A 23572-nucleotide genomic window follows, 5' to 3' on the forward strand; every position below is an offset into this window, starting at 1 on the left:
ATCGATAGTGAGATATTCATGGTGATTTTGTCAACTTCAAGATACATTGGCCTAGTCTCTAGAAGGTGTTTATGAGGGTATGAGTGCCTGTGTACTGTAACGTGGTTCTTAAAAAAGAGAAGCTGGGTAAGACAAATTTTCGTATGTACGGATTATTTCTCCTTGCATAAAAAGAATTAAATTGCCAAGTTGGGCCCCAAAGCACACGGAATCGCCTTGTTCTCCAGGCCTAACGGGCCGGATCGATCCCGCCAACCCGGGCCCCGCCTTTTGTGCTGACGAACGAAAGGAACACAGTCGCCGCACACATGACACGCACGAACGCCTCTCGTGTCGGGTCGGATCCGGATCGTGAGACGTCGCCGCCGCCCGCGCGTGCTCTCCTCTCCTCTCCTCTCGACTCTCGTGGTGGCGCAGCAAGAAGAAAAAAACAAAAGAAGAAACCGAAGCGTCCCAAAAGAAAGAAAAAAAAATCGAGCCAAAAAAAAAAAGAAAAGGAGAAAAAAAGGTCGACTGCGATAGCGTGGAGGAGCGGAGGCGGAGGCGAACGCGAGGAGGAAGACGAAGATGAGGAAGAAGCTGGGCACCCGCTTCCCCGCGGTACGTAGCCCCTCCTCCCCTCCCCTCCCCTCCCCTCTCCTCTCCTCGATCTGCGCTGCGGCGGCGGCGGCTCGTGATCCGATCTGGTCGGCGCGCGCGGATCTCGCGGCGGCGGCGGCGGATATCGCCGTTGACCGGCGGGGTACTTGCGCTTCTCTCTGTGCGGTCGCGCTTCGTCGCCGGGTGGTTGTGGGGATTCGGAATCGAGAGCAGGTTGTGGTGGGGGGCTCTTTGTCTGTGTTGCCTCGCCAGTGAGCTTAGCTGAAATTTTATTTTTACTCACTCTCGTTGAGTTTTCTTTCGGTTCGTTGGTGGATGGAGGTGGTTCGAGGTGGTGGGGCAAGTGGTTCTACTGGGGGTTTGGGTTTGGGTTTGGTGGAGGGAAAAGATTCTTGAATTCGAGGGCGAGATGAATGAGCAATTAGTTCTGGTAGGTGCAAAGCTGAGCAGGCAGCTAGCTAGGATGGGCTGCAATTGGTTGCAGCTGCTTCCAGGATGCGTGTAAAGAGGGCTGGATTTCTCATCTTGTAGTTTGTTTCTCATGAGATCTCCTCAACACGCGAGCTTGTATCGCACTGTTTCTGGAGGCATGAAATGGATTATGGCCTGCTCGGGCAGTTTCTGGAGTTCTTGTGCAGTAGAGTTCTACTTGTGTGGCATATATCGTGAGCTGTATTGTCTGCTGGGAACCTGTTCTACGTTTTATACTGCTCAAATTGTCATGAGATGGGCATCAGCCAGAATTTCAAATTTACACAGAACTATCTTCTTTGAGAGTGCTGGTATGAATTTTAGCTGAATACTCCCGTCTTCATTACTATTTTGAGACCTTTCCATGTGACATGGCACTGTGAACTGCGTTTTTTGAGACCTCTGATTACTGAACGTTTTGTTTTGTTTTGTTTTTGTTTTTTTTTTCCCTCTTGCCTGTACTGATTACTGAAATTCAGATTTTTCTTGTTAGTGTTTCTTAGCATTACCTTGTGTGACTTTTTCATGATATAGGACGTACTCTTTAGGATTACCTTGTGTTCCCTACATATCGGTATATCAAGTGTATGCTGGAGGATTATATATTTCAAATATAACCCAGTTTTGAACACTGTGAAATCATTTTTTCTGTTCTTTTTGTTGTGACAGGCACGGATCAAAAAGATCATGCAGGCTGATGAGGACGTTGGCAAGATTGCACTAGCTGTACCTGTTTTAGTATGTAAGTTTTGACAACAGCCTGTGCTACTTCTTTTTGGGTATTGATGTAGCCATGTAGTATGTAAACAGTTGTGTTATCGCTCCATTCTCTCTAGGGGTTGGTACTTACAAAAAAATGCAATCAAGAAAGCATTCTGCCAAAAGTTTGTCTTACATTCAGTAAGCTGAACTAGCGACAAGTTTGCTCTGCCACATGGAGAAGAACCCAACTCGCCTTTTTATGCCAAGTCACTGGTCACATATTTTGACATCGGTTGTTGCCCATTAGAAAAATAATCGTTTTGCATTTCATTTTTGTTTCACTAACTAATTGATACACATTTTCTTGTATGATAATATATGTGTTTTGGAGTACCTTTTTTGGTTTGTTTTGCATAATGTTACAGTTCTAGTTATTGCCATGATAAAGCATACAACCTGAGTGCCTGACATTCTGAATTTGTTCTTTACGTGCAGCGAGGGCCCTTGAATTGTTTTTGCAAGATTTAATTGACCGAACTTACGAAATTACACTGCAAAGTGGTGCAAAGACATTGAATTCCTTCCACCTGTGAGTTCTATACCACTGCACTTTTAAAATTTTACTCCGCATTATGATTTTGTGCTTTTATGGAGTGATGTACTGTTTATCCTTTCATGTTTTTGTGACCTATGAAAAGCTTGTGTTGAGTTTCATTGAAGTATAGCAGTGTCTTTGATGAATTATTCTGGAACAAAGAATGATTTCATTTTTATCTACTATAATTTCCATCAAATCTGGTTATCTTTGTATTATTGTCTTCAAATTAATTAACTTAAAATCTGAGTTTTTAACACAAAAGCAAAGTTAAATTTTCACTCTTTTTTTAACCAATTTGAAAATGGCATATGCTTCTCACTGCAAGTTGATAATATTGTGGTATTTTTACCTGAGCTCTAGGAGAATATGGATGGTATGTCTTCCAAATTGAAATTAGACTCGGACGATCCTGCTTATGGGTCTAAATATGTCTGTCAGACTCTATTTATTATTTGTTCATCTTTAAATTGAGCTTTAATTGATGTTTATATAAATAATTGATTAGTTTTTTCTTAGTATTCTGTGAGTGTTGCTATACGAATGTCCTCTGTTCTTTACTGTGTTCAATTTCAAGCTTTGTTAGCTACAAGTGAATAAGACTTTTGTGTTCTCTGTAAACTGTTTGCACAATTTAATTTTTGTTGGATGTTTCAGCTTTGTATCTTAAGTGGTTACTTGTCTTATATAATTCAGAAAGCAATGTGTGAGGAGGTACAGTTCTTTTGACTTCCTAACTGAGGTTGTCAACAAGGTACCGGACCTCGGTGGCGCTGACTCATGTGGAGATGATAGAGCATTACCCAGAAGAAGGTAAATTCACATAATATAAATGACTGCCTGACTCACTGTAGAAACTACACGTACCTTATTAATGCTTGAAATTCATTTTTTCAGAAAAGCCTTGCCAAATGGAAGTGACCCAGAGAATGAGGAATCTCGATCAAGCAAAATGGTATATCTTCTCGCATAACGCATTAAGTTTTCACACCGGGCTAGTCGGTAATAGAATAATTGCTTTCGCAGGCCGTAAGAAGTGCAAATATCAGTCCCAGAGGACGTGGGAGAGGTCGAGGTAGAGGGCGAGGACGACCACCCACCAAGCGGAAGGAAGTTGGTTATGTACAATTTGAGGATGAGAGCAGCATGTTTGCTGATCAGGGCGAAGCCTTACCAGGAGAGGAGACGGTTCCAGAGACCATCCATGGCACCGAGAGCGTACCTCCAAGCACACACCCTCCAGCAGAAGCCCCATCGGCAGCAGAGATACCAGCTCCAAATCCAAAGGTGGAAGAAGCGAAAAACGACGACCATCAGCCGGATTGGCCTATGCCAGATGCGATTGGAAACATCGGTGTCGGACCATCCGGTTTTGGACATCTTACGGTGCAAGTTGACGAGGATGAGGACTACGACAACGAGGATTAGCCACGGCCATCTTCTGATTGTTATGCACTAACAGGGCAGTTCTCCTGGTGTTGTAAAATGTAAATATGTAGCTGCAGCTAGCTGTGATGTGCTGCTGATGTAATGCAGTATGTAGTTGTCCCGTGTAACTTTGTCTGTTTTCCAATAATTGCTTGCTAGTTGCCTCACATTGTTGACATGATTGACTACTGAAGTGTTTTGTCAGAATTAACCCGGTATTGAAGCAGTGATATTCTGTTATAACGTGATATTGTACCAGGCACTAATTTTCTGCTATCCTATTATGGTGTAATCTAAAACTAGAACATCTGATTTCCTTCTCCATTTTGAATTGAAGTCATGCAAGTACTAGATGAAAATGTGGAGTATCCAGTGTTCAGTGGGAACAAACTAGTGTTGTATTTGAAATGTTAAATCTAGCTCCATATAGCTGCAGCCTGACAATTACCAAGTAAAGCTGCCAGTAAACTAATGGATGAAACAAAATTCTACAGTTCACTTAGTTCATCATACTGGCCATGAGCATTTGCTGATCATACTGGCCATGACCATATTGCAGGTTGCAGGTACAAGGACTCAACATGACTCAACATGAAACTGTTCCAGCAAAAAGGAGAAGGCAGTTAATTGGATGCATAAATATTCATCTTTTTATTATGTAAATTATGCTGCTTTTACAAAATTTTCTTTCAGAAAAGAAGAAAAATAAACTACCCACAAAGTAGTAACATTTACAACTACTGGAGCTAACAGAGAATTCATCATTGAAAAATAGACCCCAAATTGCAGGGTTTAGTTCGATTGTCCACTCGTGGACTACAACATGAGTCTCCGTTTGTCGACAAACCCCCTCAACTATTGGCCTTCAATTTCTCCCCGAGGATTTTGTTCAACAAAACAGGATTAGCTTTACCCTTTGATGCTTTCATCACCTGGAAACAATTGAAATAATTTGATTAAACTGTTGATGTAAGACAAACGCTACCATGGGGAACAGAGAAATCAGAATAGACAAACCTGGCCAGCAAAAAATCCTTGCAATTTAGTTTTCCCGGACCGATACTGCTCAAGTTGCTTTGGATTATCAGCTAATACTTGATCTACCATTGCCTCAATTGCTGCAGGATCTGCTATCTGAGCACAACAAATTTCCACCTCAAAAAAAGCCCAGCCAGAAACCAACACATTGAAATTGTATCAACTAAAAGCAGACAAACATGGCACAAAAAAATTATCAGGCTTTCCAGCATTTAATGTCTTAGGCAGTCATATGCATTATTTGCTAGTTCCCTAGTCCCTACTACCCCTAAATAGTTTTAGACTAGTGCACAAAAAGAAAGTAGCTAAATGACTGTGATGCCCTTCATTCATTCATACTCACATTGAGTAATAATATAGTCTTTTATCCATCATGGTAATATTCATATAGCAAGGGCAAAGAGGAAAAGAGAGAAAACTACTAGGATGACTCATATTTATATACTATGGTTCTGGAAATTAAGAAAGGTGACTACAGTTACCTGAACCAAATCTTTCTCCTCTATCACAGACTTGACAGTTCCACCTTTCGCAATGAGTTCAATCAGAATCTGCAAGGACAGATTTAAGGATGCATTATCCAAAACTAACTAATGGTGATTAAACCAGAAACAGATAATAGCAGGAAAGGCATGCAGCACTAACGATAGAACAAAAATTAATTTTTGTGCCTATCTCCAGATAGAAATAATAAGAACAGTCAAAACTCAGTCCTGGCCATCATATTCAGTACAGAAACAACAGTCAGAAGAAATAGAGGCAAATCTACCTCCTTTCCAATCTTCCCACTGATAGTTCCATTCCTTATAGATGCAATCAATTCAGAAAGCTCCAGAGGTGTTAATTTAATTTCATCAATGGAAAGTTTTTCATTTTTCAAATAAGCAGCAATGTCACCCATGATCCAGTTGGCAGCCAGCTTTGCATCCGCGCCGTGCTCAAGGGTAGAATCGAAGAACCGAGCAACCTGGGAGGAACATACATAGATAAGGTCGTTAAAGCTGTGCGAACAATGCAGAAATTGAGTTGTCCAAGAAAAGAAGAAACTGGAGGGACTTTTCAATGAAAAAACAAAGCACTACGTGATCATGCAAGCCTGAGAAATAAAACATTTAAATAAATAACCAGTTCAAGATGAGTTCCTCCTGGTTTAAAATGCAGAGATATCTAATCAACTGCAGTAAATATCCACATCCATCGCAAGGGGAAAGGAAAACAATACAGAAGATTATTACATTATCGTCATTAGCAAGGAAAAGAACATCTTGCATGCTGAGTCCCATATTCTCGAAGCGCCTACGCTTTGCTTCAGGAAGCTCTGGCATTGAGTTTTGAATTTCATCAATGTACTCACTAGTAAGAACAACTTCAGGAAGATCAGGCTCAGGAAAATATCTATAATCAGCAAGTCCCTCCTTTTTTCGCATTGTAAAAGTTTTCTGAGGATGCAAATAAACAATAAATAGCAGAGTTTAGAAATGGTAGCAAAAGGACAATGGGCGGAAACACAAGTTAACAAAGTGAGACATAGTAACCTGAGAAGATTCATCCCACAGCCGGGTTTCTTGTACAATTTGATCAGCCTGACCTTCTTTATGAAGAAGAATCTGCCGGGAGATCTCATAATCTATTGCCCTACTTATTGCAGAAAATGAATTCATATTCTTTATTTCAACCTGGCAGCCATTGAAAGAAGCATGTGATGAAATAAAAGTAGTGAATAATAATACACATAATAAGACAAACAACTAATGGTGCGCTTTGAAAACAGTTCCATTGTAGCCTTCATGTTTGCTTAAAGTCTCCGGGTCCTATGTCACTGAATCTTTCCCATGACCACTTCTCTTTAGGACATGCTATTTAGAAGTAAAAGAAAAATCTATAATTTTCACAAAGAGAATTGACAAACATACACAAAGGATGCCTGACCAACCCTTCAGAGAAGCAAATGTCCGAAGTGGAAGAACATTTCAGGAATTGCACCAAATGGCTAAAATGTATCATGTATTGTCCCAACATAATTAGCATATCTTGTCAATTCTGTATGCAAGGCTGGAAAAAAACTCATGATAATCCATATATTTTTTTGACATAAAGTGATATCATCATTTGAAACTGATAGATTGCAGGTCTAACCTTGGGCTTACAACATGCTCTTTACATAAGTTTTTGCACTGGTGGATGATAAAATTATGAAATCGATAGCAACATGTGAACATAGCATAGCAGTCAGCTAGGGAAGTTCTAAAGCTCTCATGATTACCTTTGTACCAAAATTTGATTGTCCAATTGGCCGAACAGAAACATTCACATCACAGCGAAGGGAACCTTCCTGCATGTTACCATTACTCACGCCCAGGTACCTAACAAGCCTCTGTAGCTCAGCACCATACTCGGCAGCCTCTATCCCTGTTCTCATATCTGGCTCTGAGACAATTTCAAGTAAAGGAACGCCAGCCCTATTTAAGTCAACCTAGATAAACAGAATAGAAAACGCTGATCAATCAGTTTATATGTGTAATAACTGCTTCTGTAAACTATTACATTACTGTTTTCAGGACAAATGTGCTTCATTTTCTTGAGTTTTGTGTGAAGACAGGCGAAAGACTTCACAATTATCAATATGTTCATTCTTGTCTCACATTTATAAGAAATCAAATCCCTTGTATCAGTAGATATTTTGACTCCTAGACAGAGGTTTGAGACAATTCTTCTCCTGAGGAAGTTGCTTCCCTGGTTTCCCATCTTTCATTTATGGATGGGTTGTTTTAGAAAATCTACTACTCCCTCCGGGCTGATAATACTTGTCGTTTTGGACAAGGGTGAAGTCAAACTTTAGAATCTTTGATTATGAATCATTTTTAAAATATTTGTCTTTCAAATATGGTGACTACATGTATAGATTAGTCTTAAAAAGTACTTTAATAAGATCATATATTTGCTAACAATTTTACACATATTATAATGAAAAATAATGGTCAAAGTTGTTTTTTGGAGACCGTGCCCTTGTCCAAAACGACAAGTATTATCAACCTGGAGGGAGTATTACATTGTTGTAAATGCCAAAATTGTTTCTGTGGTTCAGAGTCATGTTATGCAGCACATCAGAATAGCATGACAACTTAACAGAGTACAGATTCCATAGATATTATTCAAGACAGGGACAGCAAGGAAAACCTGAGAGTAACTCCCGGATTCAGAGTGAAGCAGCTTGCCAGCATCTTCTTCCATATGCACCCTTGTGACCCCAAATCTCCTATGCCCACCGCCGAACTCCACCGGAAGATCCAAATCAAGGTAACCCTCCTTGGCAATGGGAATGTCAAACTGCGAAATCTGATACCCCTTGGGCAGGTCCGGGTAGAAGTACTGCTTCCGATCAAACTTGGACGTCATCGCGATCTCGCAATTGAGAGCGAGGCCCAACCTCACGGCGCATTCGACAACCTTTGCGTTAAGAACGGGCAGCGTTCCGGGGTGCCCCATGCAGGTGGGGCAGACGGTGCTGTTCGGCTGCGACCCGTAGCTGTACGGGCACGAGCAGAACGCCTTTGTGACCGTCGAGAGCTGGACATGGGTCTCGATCCCGATGACCGCCTCGAAGCCCTGCGCCTTCTGCTCCGCCGCCTCCTTGGTCGCCAGCTGAATCGACTTGGGCGCTGCGGCCCGCGCGCTCTCCGCTCTCATCGTGAAGCGGGACAACAACGGAGACTGCAATGTGGTGAAGAACAAGCCAGCATTCCTTCTAGCTACAACCGGCGTTCGCATCCCTCTGAGAAGGGTCAGTGCCATTGTGCGCCCTAATGCAGGGAGGGACCTGATTTACCAAACTGCTATTTATTAGTAAATGTACTATCAAGCACGCATCATCATCAAATTTGCTTGGAAACAAACTGCTATTTATTAGTAAATGTACTATCAAGCACGCATCATCATCAGAGAAAGGAAATTGGGGAAGAATAATAATCTAATTAATTAGAGGGGGGGGGGGGGGGGCGAAAACCGTCCAACCCCACCCCGGCGGATGAACATCCACCAATCTACGCCGGCTCGAGAAGTGGCGCGCCAGGAGAAGAAGGGGATACCTTCAGTGCGGTTCGAACCGAGATGGAGGCCCCGGCCCCGGCCGCCGCGTCGCTCCTGGCTCCAGACCCTGCTCGCCGGCGTGAGAGAGAGCGAGGAGGCTGCGTCTACACTCCACGCCGTGCTTCGTCGGCGGGGGGAGAACGCCGGCGCGGCGGGCGGCGGCGGCGGCGGCGGCGGCGGCGGAAACAGTGGATAGAGGGGAGTGGGAAAAAGGATATGAGAGGGTCCACCAGTCAGAGGGTTTATGGACGAAATATGATTTTTTTTCTCCTCTTCTTCTTCTCATTTATTGGGTGGGTCGTTTAGTACTTAGAGGCATAAAGCGAAAAATAGTATACTACTATTTTTAGTTAAATTTATTTAAGTTTGATTAATTTTATAAAAATGTATAGTAATACTTTTAATAAGAAACAAACATATTATCAAAATATATTCAATTTTAGATTTAATAAAACTAATTTTATATTTTAGATGTTGATAAATTTTTATATAAATTTAGTTAAACTCAACAAAGTTTGACTTAAAAAAAATTAAACGACTTATAATATAAAACGGGAGAGTACCGTCCTCTCTGTTTCATTTGACTTTTGAATTTGAACATATAAGTTCATAATATTTTTTTTTGGAGGTAACTGTGTTTTTTTTTCACCTAGTTTGATGCCCAATTATGATTATGTCCATGCTTTTAGTTTTTTTCCTTGTTTTTCTTTTTAAAAATGAAATGACATTTTGTTACTACTTTGGATGGATATGTTGATGCTACTGGTTGATATGTCCCACACGTTGCTACGGGAGTTCTTGTCTAAATATATATGTGATAGGTATCAATCACAATCATAAAATGAAAACACTTGGAAAAACTTGTCAAATATGTTTCCGCGGAGGGAGTAGCAGACTAGCTTTACAAAAGATGGACAATGTTTAAGCCAACTGAGATCACAACCTCGACACTGAGAAGAATCTGGATTAAGCCAAATGCATACCGAACGCTTCCTAACTGGCAAACCAAATTATTTAGCCTGCAAGAGGTTCAGCGATCTATTGAGCATAGGCTTCACCCTCACGTGTTCAGCTTTAATCCTAGCTACCTTAACCAACTCGGCCAATTGATCCACTTTATCATTCCTGAGTATATTGAGACCTAAAATTTTTTTTGTAGTTTGCAATGCAACCTGTCCGAAAAACAAGATCTTTGTATTTGTCTGCATCATCTAGCAGCTTTGATCGCACGTCGTCTGAAAACATCTGCAAGAGAGACAAGGCACAAACCTCATCAGATAGGCTTTACCTGGTAAGTATAACATTTATATAGTCAGTATATATGGCTTTACCTCATCAGATTTATCAATTTTGCGGCTGCATATGATCTTAAAAGCTGTCGCGAGTTTCACAGTTCCCCAATTCTCATAGTCAATGCCAGACACATTCTTGAGGTGACGACCAAGATGTTGCAAGTGCTCGTAAAGGTCCTTCTCAACAGCATCACACCTAAACACGATGGCTGCAGCACGAACAATATCGTTGTAGACCTGTTGGATACGAATTAATTAAGAGCGTTGCTTCATCACTAAAAGAAAAATGAAGGATTCCAAGTGTGCTCACAAAAGCCATTATAAAATGTAACACTAAATGACAGGGGATCTACATAAATCAGAGCATGTAAACTCACCATCTCCGGTTCGATTTCAAAGCCATAACGACTTAAAAACATCCGTAGTCTTGACTCATAGTGAGGCTCTCCTCTTCAGGCAGCTCGGGTGTTTCAGTGGGCACAAAATAGCGAATGAGACGCTTCATGGCCCACATTATGTCCATCACAACTTCATCATACAGGCAGGGTATTCCCAGAAAAAAAGAAACAATAAGAAATGAAGCTCAAAGTTGTTCACATATACTCCCTCCATACTCATAGAAGAAGTTGTTTAGGACAATGTTTGAATCAAACCTTGGGAATATAAATCATGAATAACTCTCAAATTATTGAGTTTGAAAATGTAAAAATTATATGAATAAATTTGTCTTGAAAAATACTTTCATAAAAGTATACATATATCACTTTATAATAAGAGAAGTGCTTCTATGCTCCTCAAATAAAAACCTGTACGAAAATTAAAGCGCGTCAATGGTGGAGATTAAAAGTAGATTAACAGAGTAATCCCCATCAGCGAGGGGGGCAATTTTGTACTTAGAGAAAACTGAGCCCATATCCATATCGATCGAGCAATCGACTTGCGGTGGTGGTCAATTCGCGGTGATCCCTGCAGGCTGCCAAGCGGCTCTGCATTCGCGGGGCAGTTCGCACCGACACAACGGGAGGAAAGCTCCGGTGAGTAGGGATGCCAGCCGCCGTCGTCGGGGCCGAGCGCTGGGACGCCCTGCTCGGCTTCTCGTCAACGTTATCATCTTCGTTATTGACCCCGGTGCGTCTCGAATGTGAACACCAGCTGGTGGATCAGCTTTTAGATGACCCCAACGGCACCGACGTCGCGCACTCGCGCACCGACAACCTCGGCAACAAGGGCGCATTCAACTCTGACTCCATGGGGAATAGCCGAATAGGAAATGGCCGGCCGAGGCTGTCGATTTGTGTTTGGAAGGGAAGACAAACTCTTATGGTTGCGATTATGTGGAATGATCTGCTCAATGTGGTGGTTTACTTGGGGGCAAATGTGGCCCGTGTTGCTCGTTGCCTCGCTGCATGAAGCCACACGACGGCGCTGCTCAAGGGAGCTCGCGGCCATGGCGTCACGAGAACTGCCGCCGCGCGCCACGCCGCGAATCTATCGCTCGATCGATGGGATCGACATAAATACGGGATTAGATTTTTCTAAGGACAAAATTGCCCCTTTCTAATGGGGATTACTCTGTTAATATCACTTTTAATCCCCACCATCGATGTGCTTTAATTTTCGTGTCAGTTTTTATTTGAGGAGCATAGAAGCACTTCCCTTATAATAAATATTTTTATGGAAACAAGAAGTCAAAATTGTGTTTTGGAGACCGTGTCGCTGTCCAAAACGATTTCCTTTAAAGTACGGAGGGAGTATAAGGCAAACAAGGAGCTTATATTTACTCACCAAGGTTGTTTCAATGATTGATTTATACTCCGGCTTTCCAACAACCAATTTCTGCCTAGGGCGACGCCACTTCATGATCATCTCAGTAAGCTGTTTGTTAACACCAGTATCAACATTGATGGCGCTGGACTTGTCATCAAATTTCTGAAATTCCTTCAGCCAGATAACCTGGTAAAGAAAGACAAAGATGAGCACACGTTGAGAGGCAAAAAGAAGTAATTAACCAATTATCATGAAATGTCTCAATCAGTCTCAGTTCAGCGGGTACATCTAAAATACCCTCATTCAAGTCCTTGTTTATCACATCTTTACAGTGTAATTCAGAAAAGTTTCATATGCTAAGGTGACATCGTGTATTTGAAAATAAAACACAGCATGGTTGTTAAGCTGATGTTGGTCTTTAGTGGTCTGGCAGCCTGCCCTAGTGGGCCTTTTTATCAACTTTTCCTTTTATCTTGCCAATTTCCTTGTGATATTCACCCTTAATAATCACGTGTTATCCATCTCATGTTGTGTCGCCTCACTCGAATACATACAGTGACTTTCTCAATCATTCCAAGCTACTAGCAATTACTCCTTCCGTCTCATATTATAAGTCGTTTTGACTTTCTTTTAAATCAAACTTTTTTTTATGTTTGACCAAGTCTATAAGAAAAAATAGCAATATCTACTACACTAAATTAGTTTAATTAAATGTATAGTTGAATATATTTTCATAATCTATTTGTTTGGTGTTGAAAATGTTATTACATTTGTCTGAAAACTTGGTCAAACTTAAAACTTTAACTAGGAAAAAAGTCAAAATGACTTATAATATAAAACTGAGAGAGTAGGAGGTAAGCAAAACTGATTTTTGGGCATATGATTTACATGAAGAAATTGGAAGGGGTCTGGAAATGTTGTTTTGAGCATGCTAATAGTACACCAGAAGATTGCGTTTACGCTCCCTCGACACAAACAGAAAAAGGAAAAAGAATGCATCAATCACAAATGATGCAACATGGCTACTAATTGATTTGGCAACAATGAGAAGGAAAGGAAAGAAGGGCCACTCAAGTCATGTGCAGACCCGTAAGTACCGAACATCGCCCAAATATTCTGGATAATATAAAGGAACACAACGACAGGAGTAAGCTAGCACATACGAGTATATATTATTTAACCAAAAAGGAAGGAAGAAAGATCAAAGTATTAATCCTACTTGTATCGCATCTGGTAAGTGGATATAGACCCCACAAAGAGAGAAAAATGAGAAGCCAGAGGGCGTCTCAAGCAGCAGCAAGTACAAGCCATGATTCTTCACAAAGTCCTTGGCACATGTGAACGACACAGAAGTGGAGCAAAATTGAGTAAGCAAGCTGGATTACCAAGGAAAAAGTACGAAAACCTATCGTTCATCCAGATGATATGAGGCTAAATAAAGGCCCTCCCCTTCTCCAGTCCAGATCCGCCGAAAACCATGACAATTAACCTGCACAAACATACTCCCTCCGTCCCTAAATGTTTGATACTGTTGACTTTTTTAAAAATATTTGACCGTTCGTCTTATTCAAAAAAATTTAAGTAATTATTAATTCTTTTTCTATCATTTGATTTATTGCTAAATATACTTTCATGTATACATATAGTTTTACATATTTTACAAAAGTTTTTGAATAAGACAAACGGTTAAACATATTTAAAAAATTCAACGGCGTACACACCACCCCCAAACATTTAGGAACGGAGGGAGTAACAATATTCTAACCCACACATGTGTACACACCACCCCCAAATCCAATCCACGAACCCTAACACTTGTAAGGTGGAAACGAAATCGATTCGCCTCGCCAAGATCTACAGTCACAGTGTGTTCCCCCACGGCATGTATGTATGTATGTGTGTGTGTGCATCTGGTGTAGTGTAGGGTTTCAAGTTCCATTGCCATCGATCCTACCTAAAGACGTGTGAAATTGAGAGATCGAGAGCGGATGACAGATAGATATATCGACGAGACCGGCTCACCTGGAGCCCCACTGGCGGCTATCTCGTTATAAGTAAGGGAATAGTCGATTGTCGCCAGAGCCGGGGAAGGAGCGGGAGGAACCCCGCGACGCCGCTTGGGCATTGCGCTAGTTGAGTCGGCAGACGGCTTTTCTTACGCGGATGATAGATACGAACGGGTGCTTCTACTATAGTTGGTCACAAGACCCGAGACCCAACGGCCTGGCTCAAGGCATGAGATTTTGGCCCAGCACAGGCACGGCAAGGCACGAGGGATTAGAGGCCGCGCAGGCGAGAAGGGTGGCGCCTACACTCCATGCCGTGCTTTGTCGGCGGTGGAGAACGCCGGCGCGGCGGGCAGCGGCGGCGGAAACAGTGGATAGAGGGGAGTGGGAAAAGGGATATGAGAGGGCCCACCAGTCAGAGGGTTTATGGACGAAATATGTTTTTTTTTTCTCCTCCTCTTCTTCTCATTTATTGGGTGGGTGGTTTAGAGCATGCCCGACAGATTTGCTAAATGAATCCCAATCCTAATATTAGGGGATTTTTATTGAAAAATATAATCCAACAGTCTCCCTATCCTCAGGCCCAATAGTTATGATTCTCAAATCCTGGTTTCTCGTTCTGTACCTGTAGGGGCGTCCGTTCGTCCCCCAATCAGCGAAATCACGGGAAACCAGCCTCCTCGCGCGCGCGCAGAGAAACGTTTCCACGCAGCTCCTTCTCTTTGCGCCCTCGTCTGCCGCTGGTTTGATCTGTACCGTCGCCGGCGTTCTCTTCTCCACAGAGAGCTGGAATGCCTGCATCGATCTCCCTAGCTTCCCCGGAGTCGGCGCTCTTCGCGGGTGCGGCGCATGCTATGGCGGTGCCGGCTGCATCTTCACTTCTTCAGCGGATCCAGGCGGAGGACAACCGTCACCGCTTCCGCAGGTAGCATCGCCGGCGCTGCCTCGATTCGGGGTGCCAGTGTCCCATCGCGCCCACCCAGGTATGGTCTCTGTGGGCTGTGGCCTTGGTGCCTCCCCATCCGCTCAACCGCCGTCCTCCAACATTATATATATAGTATAAGAGAGAGAGAGAGAGAGACCACGAAAATATTAGCAGGAAGTATATGCTGATGTTTTTCGTGGGTATGTGCTGTGGAGTATGTACTGGTGCTGTACCGAATGCTGATTGCTGCTGCTGTTCTGAAATGCTGCTGCTGCCTGCTGCTGATTGCTGCAGATGTTCTAAAATGTTGATTGCTGCAAGTTCCGAAATGCTGCTGAAACGATGCTGAAGTGCTGCTAAATTGCTACTGATTGCTATTGAAATAAATCTGTATGCATTTATCAGTTATCAGTTTTTTTGCGGCAGAAGAGCTGTTCATGATCAACAACTTGTCGTTTGGCTAGGGCTCAACGGATCAGTGATATTGGCTAGGGGATTACCTTCTTGATAACACGAATAGCTACGGTATGCTCTCAATGTTTCGTTTTTCAACAGATTAAGATAAAAACAGCAGTCCGATCGCGACGAACTATGAGGTGGCTCCGCCTGCGGGCAGGGGAAGAGGAGGATCGGGTGTTCGTATATGGAGAGGAGAGAGGCCGATCAACTACCAAGTGGTCCCACCATGCTTATGTGGCAAACCAACAAATTATTGGGATTTAATTTTTAGGTTTCTCTTAGAGGAGGGAGTGGTTGTTGAGCCCAATTTTTATTTTGATAGTCCCAATTTAGAATTTTTAGGAGCTAAATATTAGGAAGCTGTTGGCTGTAAAACAACGCGGTCCATTAGCACGTGATTAATTAAGTATTAGTTAATTTTTTTATTTCAAAAATAGATTAATTTGATTTTTTAAGTAACTTTCGTATAGAAACTTTTTGCAAAAAGACGCACCGTTTAGCAGTTTGAAAAGCGTGTACGCGGAAAACGAGGGTGGGTTGGCAAAAGGGGTGTCGAACACAGTCTTAGTACTTATACAGGCAAAATACTACTATTTTTAGTCAAATTTCTTTAAGTTTGATCAAATTTATAAAAAAAATATAGTAATATTTTTAAGAGTAAAGTGCACGGCCGGTCATTAAAGTTGAAGCGTGGTCTCACTTAGGTTCATGATCTTAGAAATCAACATTAGAGTCCATGATTTTGTTTAGTGAATCATTGCAGTCCAAAGCACGTATGACCAGGTTGACTGTCTTACGTGACGGTCCAGCGTGGCAACATATTTGCATTCCCCCTTTTCTTCCCCGTGTTCGATCCAACCACTTTTTCGCGTGGCGCACGCATGAACACGCCGACGGCGACGCATGCGCACCTATGGCACCCACCCTGTCTCCACCACGCTGTGCCCGGTGACACGCGCCTCGTACCCCTCCGGCAGCCGCTCGCCAGCGTTGCGCAGCGCCCAGAGGAACCACACGCCAACGAGCTCCAGCCCCAGCGCAAGCTTGCGGATGTAGGCGAAGAGCTCCGGGGGAGCGCGGCGAGGGGGGGGGGGCGTTCCGCGACGTGGTGAGCAAGGTGATGGCGAGGCATGCGGCTCCTGCGGCAGCCGGGCTGAACGGCACGGCCGTGTTCGTGACGGCGCCGGCGACGCTAGGCTCATTGATGAGGAGCATCCTCTCGATGATCCATCGGAACACGACGTTGGGGATGAGGTCAACGGTGCTGAGCCTCTCACCGGTGACCGGGTTGGATCGGACGTGGGGGAAGCCAAATGTGCCATGGGTGTGTGGGGGGGGGTGTGAATGCAAATATATTGCCACGCTAGACCACCATGTAAGACAGTTAATCTGGTCAGACGTGCTTTGGACCACAATGATCCACTTAAACAAGATCACGGACCCTAATGTCGATTTTTCAAGATCATGGACCTAAGTGACACCACGCTCCAGCTTTAAGGACCGGCCGTGTATTTTACTATATTTTTAATATGAAATAAATATATTATCAAAATATATTCAATGTTAGATTTAATAAAACTAATTTGATATTTTAGATGTTGCTAAATTTTCCTATAAATTTGGTTAAACTCAACAAAGTTTGACTAGCAAAAAGAAAAGTTAAACGACTTATAATATGAAACGGAGAGAGTACCATTCTCTCTGTTTCATTTGACTTTAGTATTTGAATATAAGTTCATAATAATTTTTTTATTGGGGGTAATTGTGTTTTTTTCACCAGTTTGATGCCCAATTATGATTATGTCCATGCTTTTAGTTTTTTTTCCTTGTTTTTCTTTTTTAAAATGAAATGACATTTTGTTACTACTTTGGATGGATATGTTGATGTTACTTGATGATATATCCCACGCGTTGCTGCAAGAGTTCTTGTCTAAATATATATATGTGATAGGTATCAATCACAATCATAAAATGAAAACACTAGGAAAAACTGTCAAATATGTTCGCAGCGTGCGCTGATCTAATTATAAACAATATATATAAAGATGTTCACAGAGAATGTTCCTAAAATTGTTAACTTCAATCTAAGTATACTAACCTATTGAGATGCAGGAAAGCAGCTAGTGGTACCTTGATCAGTGAAGCACTACACAGGTATTCATTTGCTTCACTGATAAAAATTCTGAGAACATAAAAACTTGCTAATAGAATTTCTGAACCGGCTAAATGAAATACCTGTGTAGTGCTGTTGCAGATGATTATGAATTGCACATTGCACTCTTCCTTTGTGCATGATTAAAACACTTGGTGCCATTAAATTATTGGAAGAAAAGAAATAATACTGTGCTAAAAAAATTGAAATGTAGTGAATCCTTCAAATGTTTGTCAAACCACCATGATTTGAGAAATGACAACATAATTCTCATTGATGACAAACAATTAAAGTAGTAAGATTGAGAATATGGGATTCTTGATCATTGCTATTAGGGAAAAGATGTGCTGTGATAATCCTATGAAAAATAAGAATGCACGAAAAGATCCATTGGATATAGATGAACCAATATTAATATGGGGTTTTTGTTCTCTAGAAATAGAAACATATGATTCAACAATTAATCATGGGCATAATGCGCACATTGATATGCAAATGATGATGCTAGATAAAAATAGGACACAGCTACACAATGCATGTGCACTAATTAATCCTAACTAAATACCATATTAATAAATGCCAAAAAAAATTATGTATCCCTTCCCCATAATCTCACGTGGGAGTATGAAGGTACTCCTATGTAATAAGAAAAATATTTCTAACACCTAATTTTTAAATATTTTTTAAAATTACTTATCCAATGAAATCTGATTATACCATTGTGTTTGTTATGATTAAATCTATAAAGATTTTATATATTATATTTTAATGAAAAATATAGGTTTTAAATTATTTTATTATATATATAAATTACTTTTATCATACATCTAAATTACTTTTATATTTATTTTACTGAAATACTATGGGCAATGCCCCTTGAGTGTATATACTAAGAAACAGGGAAAAGAAAATATATCTGCATATGTACAACAGCGAAAAGATACAAGGATGTCAACCAGATTCTAGAACCAATCCCTCTTGCTCTCCAAGTCTATATGAGAGAAGATGTAGATCACTCTTCAAGAGCAATCTCCAGGACTATACCACAGGGTAGCTTATTTTCAAAGATTGTACATTTTCTCTGTTTTCAGATGTGCCATGCTGAATATAGCACTTTTTTTTCCACAAAGTGAGAATGTAGTTTGAGCACAAATTTTGTAACATTGACCCTAGTTTAAGAGAGGTGTCCCAATCTATATGTAGGATATTCCAGCAATCTCTGTTGAAAAGACACTCGAAAAAAAAGGGTAACTACGGGTTTCCCTAACAACGGAAAAAGATAATTACTTTTATATTTTATTAAATTACTTATTAGACATTCATAATGTTGTCACTTTTATTGTCATTTTTAGTTAGTTATATATTTTGCGTTGATTCAATTTAATTTATATATAGACTAATATTTTTACCCCTCACAACAGTCCAAGGCCCACTCACCCGCCGGTGGAAATTCTCCCTATCCCTCCCTGTCGGGTCTCCGAGCCTGTTCACTTTGATGAAAAAAAAAAACCTTACCAAGTTTTGGCATTGCCAAATTTTGGTGTAGTTGCCAAAATTTTGGCAAGTGACAGGATTTCTTATATAGTTACCAAAATTTAGTAGCAAACTAAATGTAGCCACTTTTTTTTAGCAACTTTACCAAAATTTGGTAAGGTTGAAAATGGCAGCAAAGTGAACAGGCCCTCCGGTCCCAACAGGAAAATTGCCACCCCAACTGCGCGCTGTTGATGCCTTGCCCAAGCCACTGTTGGCAAGCAAGCCTATATTTAATCGTGAGAATATAGGATCGCAACTCTAATAGATAGTTCCACCCGGCTGGGTTAGAGTTTGCACGAATTGGATCTGATAGAGATAATACTAGAGTGGCTACAAGGCAAATTAAAATAGAGTGAGCAGGGCAACTATATTCTTGTGTCGTGTATCGAACACATTAGGCATCACATATCAGTGTTCCTAAAATAGCTAATACATCACGGATCGTAATGCAAAACTTAATCAAATCAAGATCGTCATTCATCACAGAGCACGTTAATCACCACTGAGCACGGTCATTTGTTTGACAGCTAAACGATGCAAAGTTTTGGATAGCACGGACCTTAGCTTCTCAAATACCAGACTAGATTTACAAAAGATGCACAATAATGTTTAAGCCAACCGAGATCACAACCTCGACACTCAGAAGAATCTGGATTAAGCCACATGCATACCAAACGCTTCCTAACTGGCAAACCAAATTATTTAGCCTGCAAGAGGTTCAGCGAGATATTGAGCAAGCTTGTAGTGATCTTAGTTCTCAGGCACATTCTCAGGCACCCTCACGTGTTCAGCTTTAATCCTAGCTACCTTAACCAACTCAGCCAATTGATCCATTTTATCATTCCTGAGTATATTGAGACCTAAAATTTTTTTATAGTTTGCAATGCAACCTGTCGAAAAAACAAGATCTTTGTATTTATCTGCATCATCCAGCAACTTCGATCGCACGTCGTCTGAAAACATCTGCAAGAGAGACAAGGCACAAACCTCATCAGATAGGCTTTACCTGGTCAGTATAACATTTACATGGTCAGTATATATGGCTTTACCTCATCAGATTTATCAATTTTGCGGCTGCATATGATCTTAAAAGCTGTCGCGAGTTTCACAGTGCCCCAATTCTCATAGTCAATGCCAGACACATTCTTGAGGTGGCGACCAAGATGTTGCAAGTGCTCGTAAAGGTCCTCAACAGCATCACACCTAAACACGATGGATGCAGCACGAACAATATCGTTGTAGACCTGTTGGATACAAATCAATTAAGAGCGTTGCTTCATCACTAAAAGAAAAAATGAAGGATTCCAAGTGTGCTCACAAGCCATTATAAAATGTAACACTAAGGCTCTGTTTGGATCACAGCCAAACATTGCCACGCCACAGCGCGGCTCGCCACAGACCTATGGCGGACCTTTTCCCGCCTTAGAAATCACTGTGCTGTGGCAAAAACACTGTTGCTGTGGCATTCAATGGCTACCAACCAAACAGAAACTAAATGATAGGGGATCTATATAAATCAGAGCATGTAAACTCACCATCTCTGGTTTGATTTCAAAGCCATAACGACTTAAAAACATCCGTAGTCCTTGACTCATAGTGAGGCTGTCCTCTTCAGCCAGCTCGGGTGTTTCAGTGGGCACAAAATAGCGAATGAGACGCTTCATGGCCCACATTACGTCCATCACAACTTCATCACACAGGCAGGGTATTCCCTGAAAAAAGAAACAATAAGAAATGAAGCTCAAAGTTGTTCGCATATATAGGCAAACAAGGAGCTTAGGTGGTGTTTGGATCCAGGGATTTAACTTTAGTCTCTGTATTTAGACACTAATTTAGAGTATTAAATATAGACTACTTACAAAACTAATTACATAAATAAAAGCTAATTTGCGAGACAAATTTTTTAAGACTAATTAATCTATAATTAGAGAATGATTACTGTAGCATCACATAGGCTAATCATGGATTAATTAGACTCAATAGATTCGTCTGGCGAATTAGTCCAAGATTACGGATGGATTTTATTAATAGTCTACGTTTAATATTTATAATTAGTATCCAAACATCTGATGTGATAGGGACTTGAAAGTTTTCGTCCCATCTAAAAGAGGGTCTTATATTTACTCACTAAGGTATTTTCAATGATTGATTTATACTCCGGCTTTCCAACAACCAATTTCTGCCTAGGGCGACGCCACTTCATGATCATCTCAGTAAGCTGTTTGTTAACACCAGTATCAACATTAATGGCGCTAGACTTGTCATCAAATTTCTGAAATTCCTTCAGCCAGATAACCTGGTAAAGAAAGACAAAGATGAGCACGTTGAGAGGCAGAAAGAAATAATTAACCAATTATCATGAAATGTCTCAATCAGTCTCAGTTCAGCAGGTACATCTAAAATACCCTCATTCAAGCCCTTGTTTATCACATCTTTACAGTGTAATTCAGAAAAGTTTCATATGCTAAGGTGACAACGTGTATTTGAAAATAAAACACAGAATGGTTGTTAAGCTGATGTTGATGCCTAGTGGGCCTTTTTATCATCTTTTCCTTTTATCTTGCCAATTTCCTTGTGATATTCTCCCTTAATCACGTGTTATCCATCTCATGTTGTGTTGCCTCACTCGCTCGAATACAGTGACTTTCTCAATCATTCCAAGCTACTAGCAATTACTCACTCCGTCTCATATTACAAGTCATTTTGACTTTATTTTAAATCAAACTTTTTTACGTTTGACCAAGTTTATAAGAAAAAATAGCAATATCTACTACACTAAATTAGTTCCATTAAATGTATCGTTGAATATATTTTTATAATATGTTTGTTTTGTGTTGAAAATGTTATTATATGTCTAAAAACTTGGTCAAACTTAAAATATTAACTAGGAAAAAAAGTCAAAACGACTTACAATATGAAACAGAGAGAGTAGCAGGTAAGCAATTTTAGGGCATATGATTTACATGGAGAAATTTGGGGGGGGGGGGAGTTTGGAAATGTTTTTGAGCATGATAATAAACCAGAAGATTGTGTTTACGCTCCCTCGACACAAACAGAAAAAAGAAAAAGAATGCATCAATCACAAATGATGCAACATTGCTACTAATTGATTTGGCAACAAAACAATGGGAAGGAAACGAAAGAAGGGCCACTCACGTCATGTGAAGACCTGTAAGTACCGAACATCGCCCAAATATTCTGGATAATATAAAGGAACACAACGACAGGAGTAAGCTAGCACATATATTATATTATTTAACCAAAAAGGAAAGAAGGAAGATAGAAGTACTCCTACTTGTATCGCATCTGGTAAGTGGATGTAGACCCCACAAAGAGAGAAAATTGAGAAGCCAGAGGGTGTCTCAAGCAGCAGCAAGTACAAGCCATGATTCTTCACAAAGTCCACAGCACCTGTGAACGACACAGAAGTGGAGCAAAATTGAGTAAGCAAGCTGGATTACCAAGGGAAAAGTACGAGGGAGTAAATATGCATCTTTCGAAGATTTTTATGATCATATCACACAGAATAGACACTGTGAACGACACAGAAGTGGAGCAAAATTGAGTAAGCAAACTGGATTACCAAGGGAAAAGTACGGGGGAGTAAATATGCATCTTTCGAAAGATTTTTATGATCATATCACACAGAATAGACACAGTAAAAGGTAAAAAGCAACTAAAAACACCATAATGGACACTAAATTGCCATATCTTAAAAAAAAACCAAATCCAATATAAATTTCAAAACTTACATACAAAGATTCAAAAATTACACTGTAACTTACAAAAGTTACAATGTAAATTTCATAAATTACACTGTAACTTACAAGAAAATACCCTGTAAATTTGAGTGAGAATCGTGTGAGAGATAACAAAAAAAATCTTTCGAGTGAGATATAGCAAAATCGAAATAAAGGCCCTCCCCTTCTCCAGTCCAGATCCGCGAAAACCACCACAAACATAACAATATTCTAACCCACACATGTGCACACACCACCCTGCACCCCCAAATCGAATCCACGAACCCTAACACTTGTAAGGTGGAAATGAAATCAATTCGCCTCGCCAAGATCTACAGTCACAGTGTGTTCCCCCACGGCATGTATGTATGTATGTATGTGTGTGCATCTGGTGTAGTGTAGGGTTTCAAGTTCCATTGTCATCGCTCCTACCTAAAGGCGTGTGAAATTGAGAGATCGAGAGCGGATGACAAATAGATAGATATATCGACGGGACGGGCTCACCTGGAGCCCCACTGGCGGCTATCTCCTTATAAGTAAGGCTATAGTCGATTGTCGCCGGAGCCGGGGAAGGATCGGGAGGAGGGGGGCGAACCCCGCGACGCCGCTTGGGCATTGCTAGTTGCGGCGGCGGACGCGCGTCTTGCAGAGTTAGGGTTTGAGACGGACGGGCTGTTTCTGCCCTCTTTTTGTGGGGCCGCCAATATATATATCGGCCGAGGATGAGAAGCGGAGCGATTTAGCTTATTGGGCTGAGTTGGGCCGGGAGTTGTTT

The 23572-nt window shown here is 41.1% G+C and overlaps 4 protein-coding genes across 5 annotated transcripts; 1 reads left to right on the plus strand and 3 right to left on the minus strand.

The window, feature by feature from the left end:
• The first annotated feature begins 523 nt into the window (after window positions 1-523).
• LOC4350685 (dr1-associated corepressor) lies at window positions 524-4155 on the plus strand. The gene is made up of 6 exons (NM_001423415.1): window positions 524-600; window positions 1741-1813; window positions 2269-2362; window positions 3065-3181; window positions 3266-3323; window positions 3395-4155. Exons 1-6 carry the CDS (start codon window positions 568-570, stop codon window positions 3794-3796), a joined length of 777 nt encoding a protein of 258 aa, NP_001410344.1. The 5' UTR covers window positions 524-567; the 3' UTR covers window positions 3797-4155.
• Window positions 4156-4425: 270 nt separating this feature from the next.
• On the minus strand, window positions 4426-9177 carry LOC4350686 (glutamyl-tRNA(Gln) amidotransferase subunit B, chloroplastic/mitochondrial-like). Of its 2 annotated transcripts, none has more exons than NM_001423416.1 (9): window positions 8920-9177; window positions 8012-8651; window positions 7098-7307; window positions 6370-6510; window positions 6070-6273; window positions 5604-5801; window positions 5317-5385; window positions 4814-4930; window positions 4426-4728 (listed from the first exon to the last, which is right to left on the minus strand). In NM_001423416.1, exons 2-9 carry the CDS (start codon window positions 8624-8626, stop codon window positions 4648-4650), a joined length of 1635 nt encoding a protein of 544 aa, NP_001410345.1. In that variant the 5' UTR covers window positions 8627-8651; window positions 8920-9177; the 3' UTR covers window positions 4426-4647. The 2 variants fall into 2 exon arrangements, with proteins under 2 accessions (NP_001410345.1, NP_001410346.1); NM_001423417.1 differs by having other exon boundaries at window positions 8012-8664.
• Window positions 9178-9841: 664 nt separating this feature from the next.
• Window positions 9842-10801, minus strand: LOC112936931 (uncharacterized). Its single transcript, XM_026021525.2, has 3 exons — window positions 10590-10801; window positions 10252-10449; window positions 9842-10165 (listed from the first exon to the last, which is right to left on the minus strand). The coding sequence occupies exons 1-3, from the start codon at window positions 10629-10631 to the stop codon at window positions 10040-10042; spliced, it is 366 nt and encodes a 121-aa protein (XP_025877310.1). The 5' UTR covers window positions 10632-10801; the 3' UTR covers window positions 9842-10039.
• Window positions 10802-19512: 8711 nt separating this feature from the next.
• Window positions 19513-23477, minus strand: LOC4350687 (uncharacterized). Its single transcript, XM_015762542.3, has 7 exons — window positions 23302-23477; window positions 22353-22468; window positions 22214-22255; window positions 21186-21353; window positions 20593-20769; window positions 20107-20301; window positions 19513-20020 (listed from the first exon to the last, which is right to left on the minus strand). Exons 1-7 carry the CDS (start codon window positions 23411-23413, stop codon window positions 19808-19810), a joined length of 1023 nt encoding a protein of 340 aa, XP_015618028.1. The 5' UTR covers window positions 23414-23477; the 3' UTR covers window positions 19513-19807.
• Between the last annotated feature and the right edge of the window lie 95 nt (window positions 23478-23572).

Source organism: Oryza sativa, chromosome 11, assembly GCF_034140825.1.
Source record: "Oryza sativa Japonica Group chromosome 11, ASM3414082v1".
NCBI classification, from domain to species: domain Eukaryota; kingdom Viridiplantae; phylum Streptophyta; class Magnoliopsida; order Poales; family Poaceae; genus Oryza; species Oryza sativa.

Excerpts from the sequence above, each read along its gene's own strand:
- LOC4350686 (NM_001423416.1), bottom strand. The coding sequence starts at position 8,626 with ATGGCACTGACCCTTCTCAGAGGGATGCGAACGCCGGTTGTAGCTAGA. Across the intron at positions 5,386-5,603 it reads GTGGGAAGATTGGAAAGGAG|ATTCTGATTGAACTCATTGC; the intron begins GTAGATTTGCCT and ends CTGTCCTTGCAG. Across the intron at positions 4,931-5,316 it reads AGGAGAAAGATTTGGTTCAG|ATAGCAGATCCTGCAGCAAT; the intron begins GTAACTGTAGTC and ends TGTTGTGCTCAG.
- LOC4350687 (XM_015762542.3), bottom strand. The coding sequence starts at position 23,413 with ATGCCCAAGCGGCGTCGCGGGGTTCGCCCCCCTCCTCCCGATCCTTCC. Across the intron at positions 22,256-22,352 it reads ACTTACCAGATGCGATACAA|AATATTTGGGCGATGTTCGG; the intron begins GTAGGAGTACTT and ends TATATTATCCAG. Across the intron at positions 21,354-22,213 it reads CTTACAGGTCTTCACATGAC|GTTATCTGGCTGAAGGAATT; the intron begins GTGAGTGGCCCT and ends TTTCTTTACCAG.
- LOC4350685 (NM_001423415.1), top strand. The coding sequence starts at position 568 with ATGAGGAAGAAGCTGGGCACCCGCTTCCCCGCG. Across the intron at positions 3,182-3,265 it reads AGAGCATTACCCAGAAGAAG|AAAAGCCTTGCCAAATGGAA; the intron begins GTAAATTCACAT and ends TCATTTTTTCAG. Across the intron at positions 3,324-3,394 it reads AATCTCGATCAAGCAAAATG|GCCGTAAGAAGTGCAAATAT; the intron begins GTATATCTTCTC and ends TTGCTTTCGCAG.
- LOC112936931 (XM_026021525.2), bottom strand. The coding sequence starts at position 10,631 with ATGTTTTTAAGTCGTTATGGCTTTGAAATCGAACCGGAGATG. Across the intron at positions 10,450-10,589 it reads TTGAAATCGAACCGGAGATG|GTCTACAACGATATTGTTCG; the intron begins GTGAGTTTACAT and ends CGTATCCAACAG. Across the intron at positions 10,166-10,251 it reads AAATTGATAAATCTGATGAG|ATGTTTTCAGACGACGTGCG; the intron begins GTAAAGCCATAT and ends TCTCTCTTGCAG.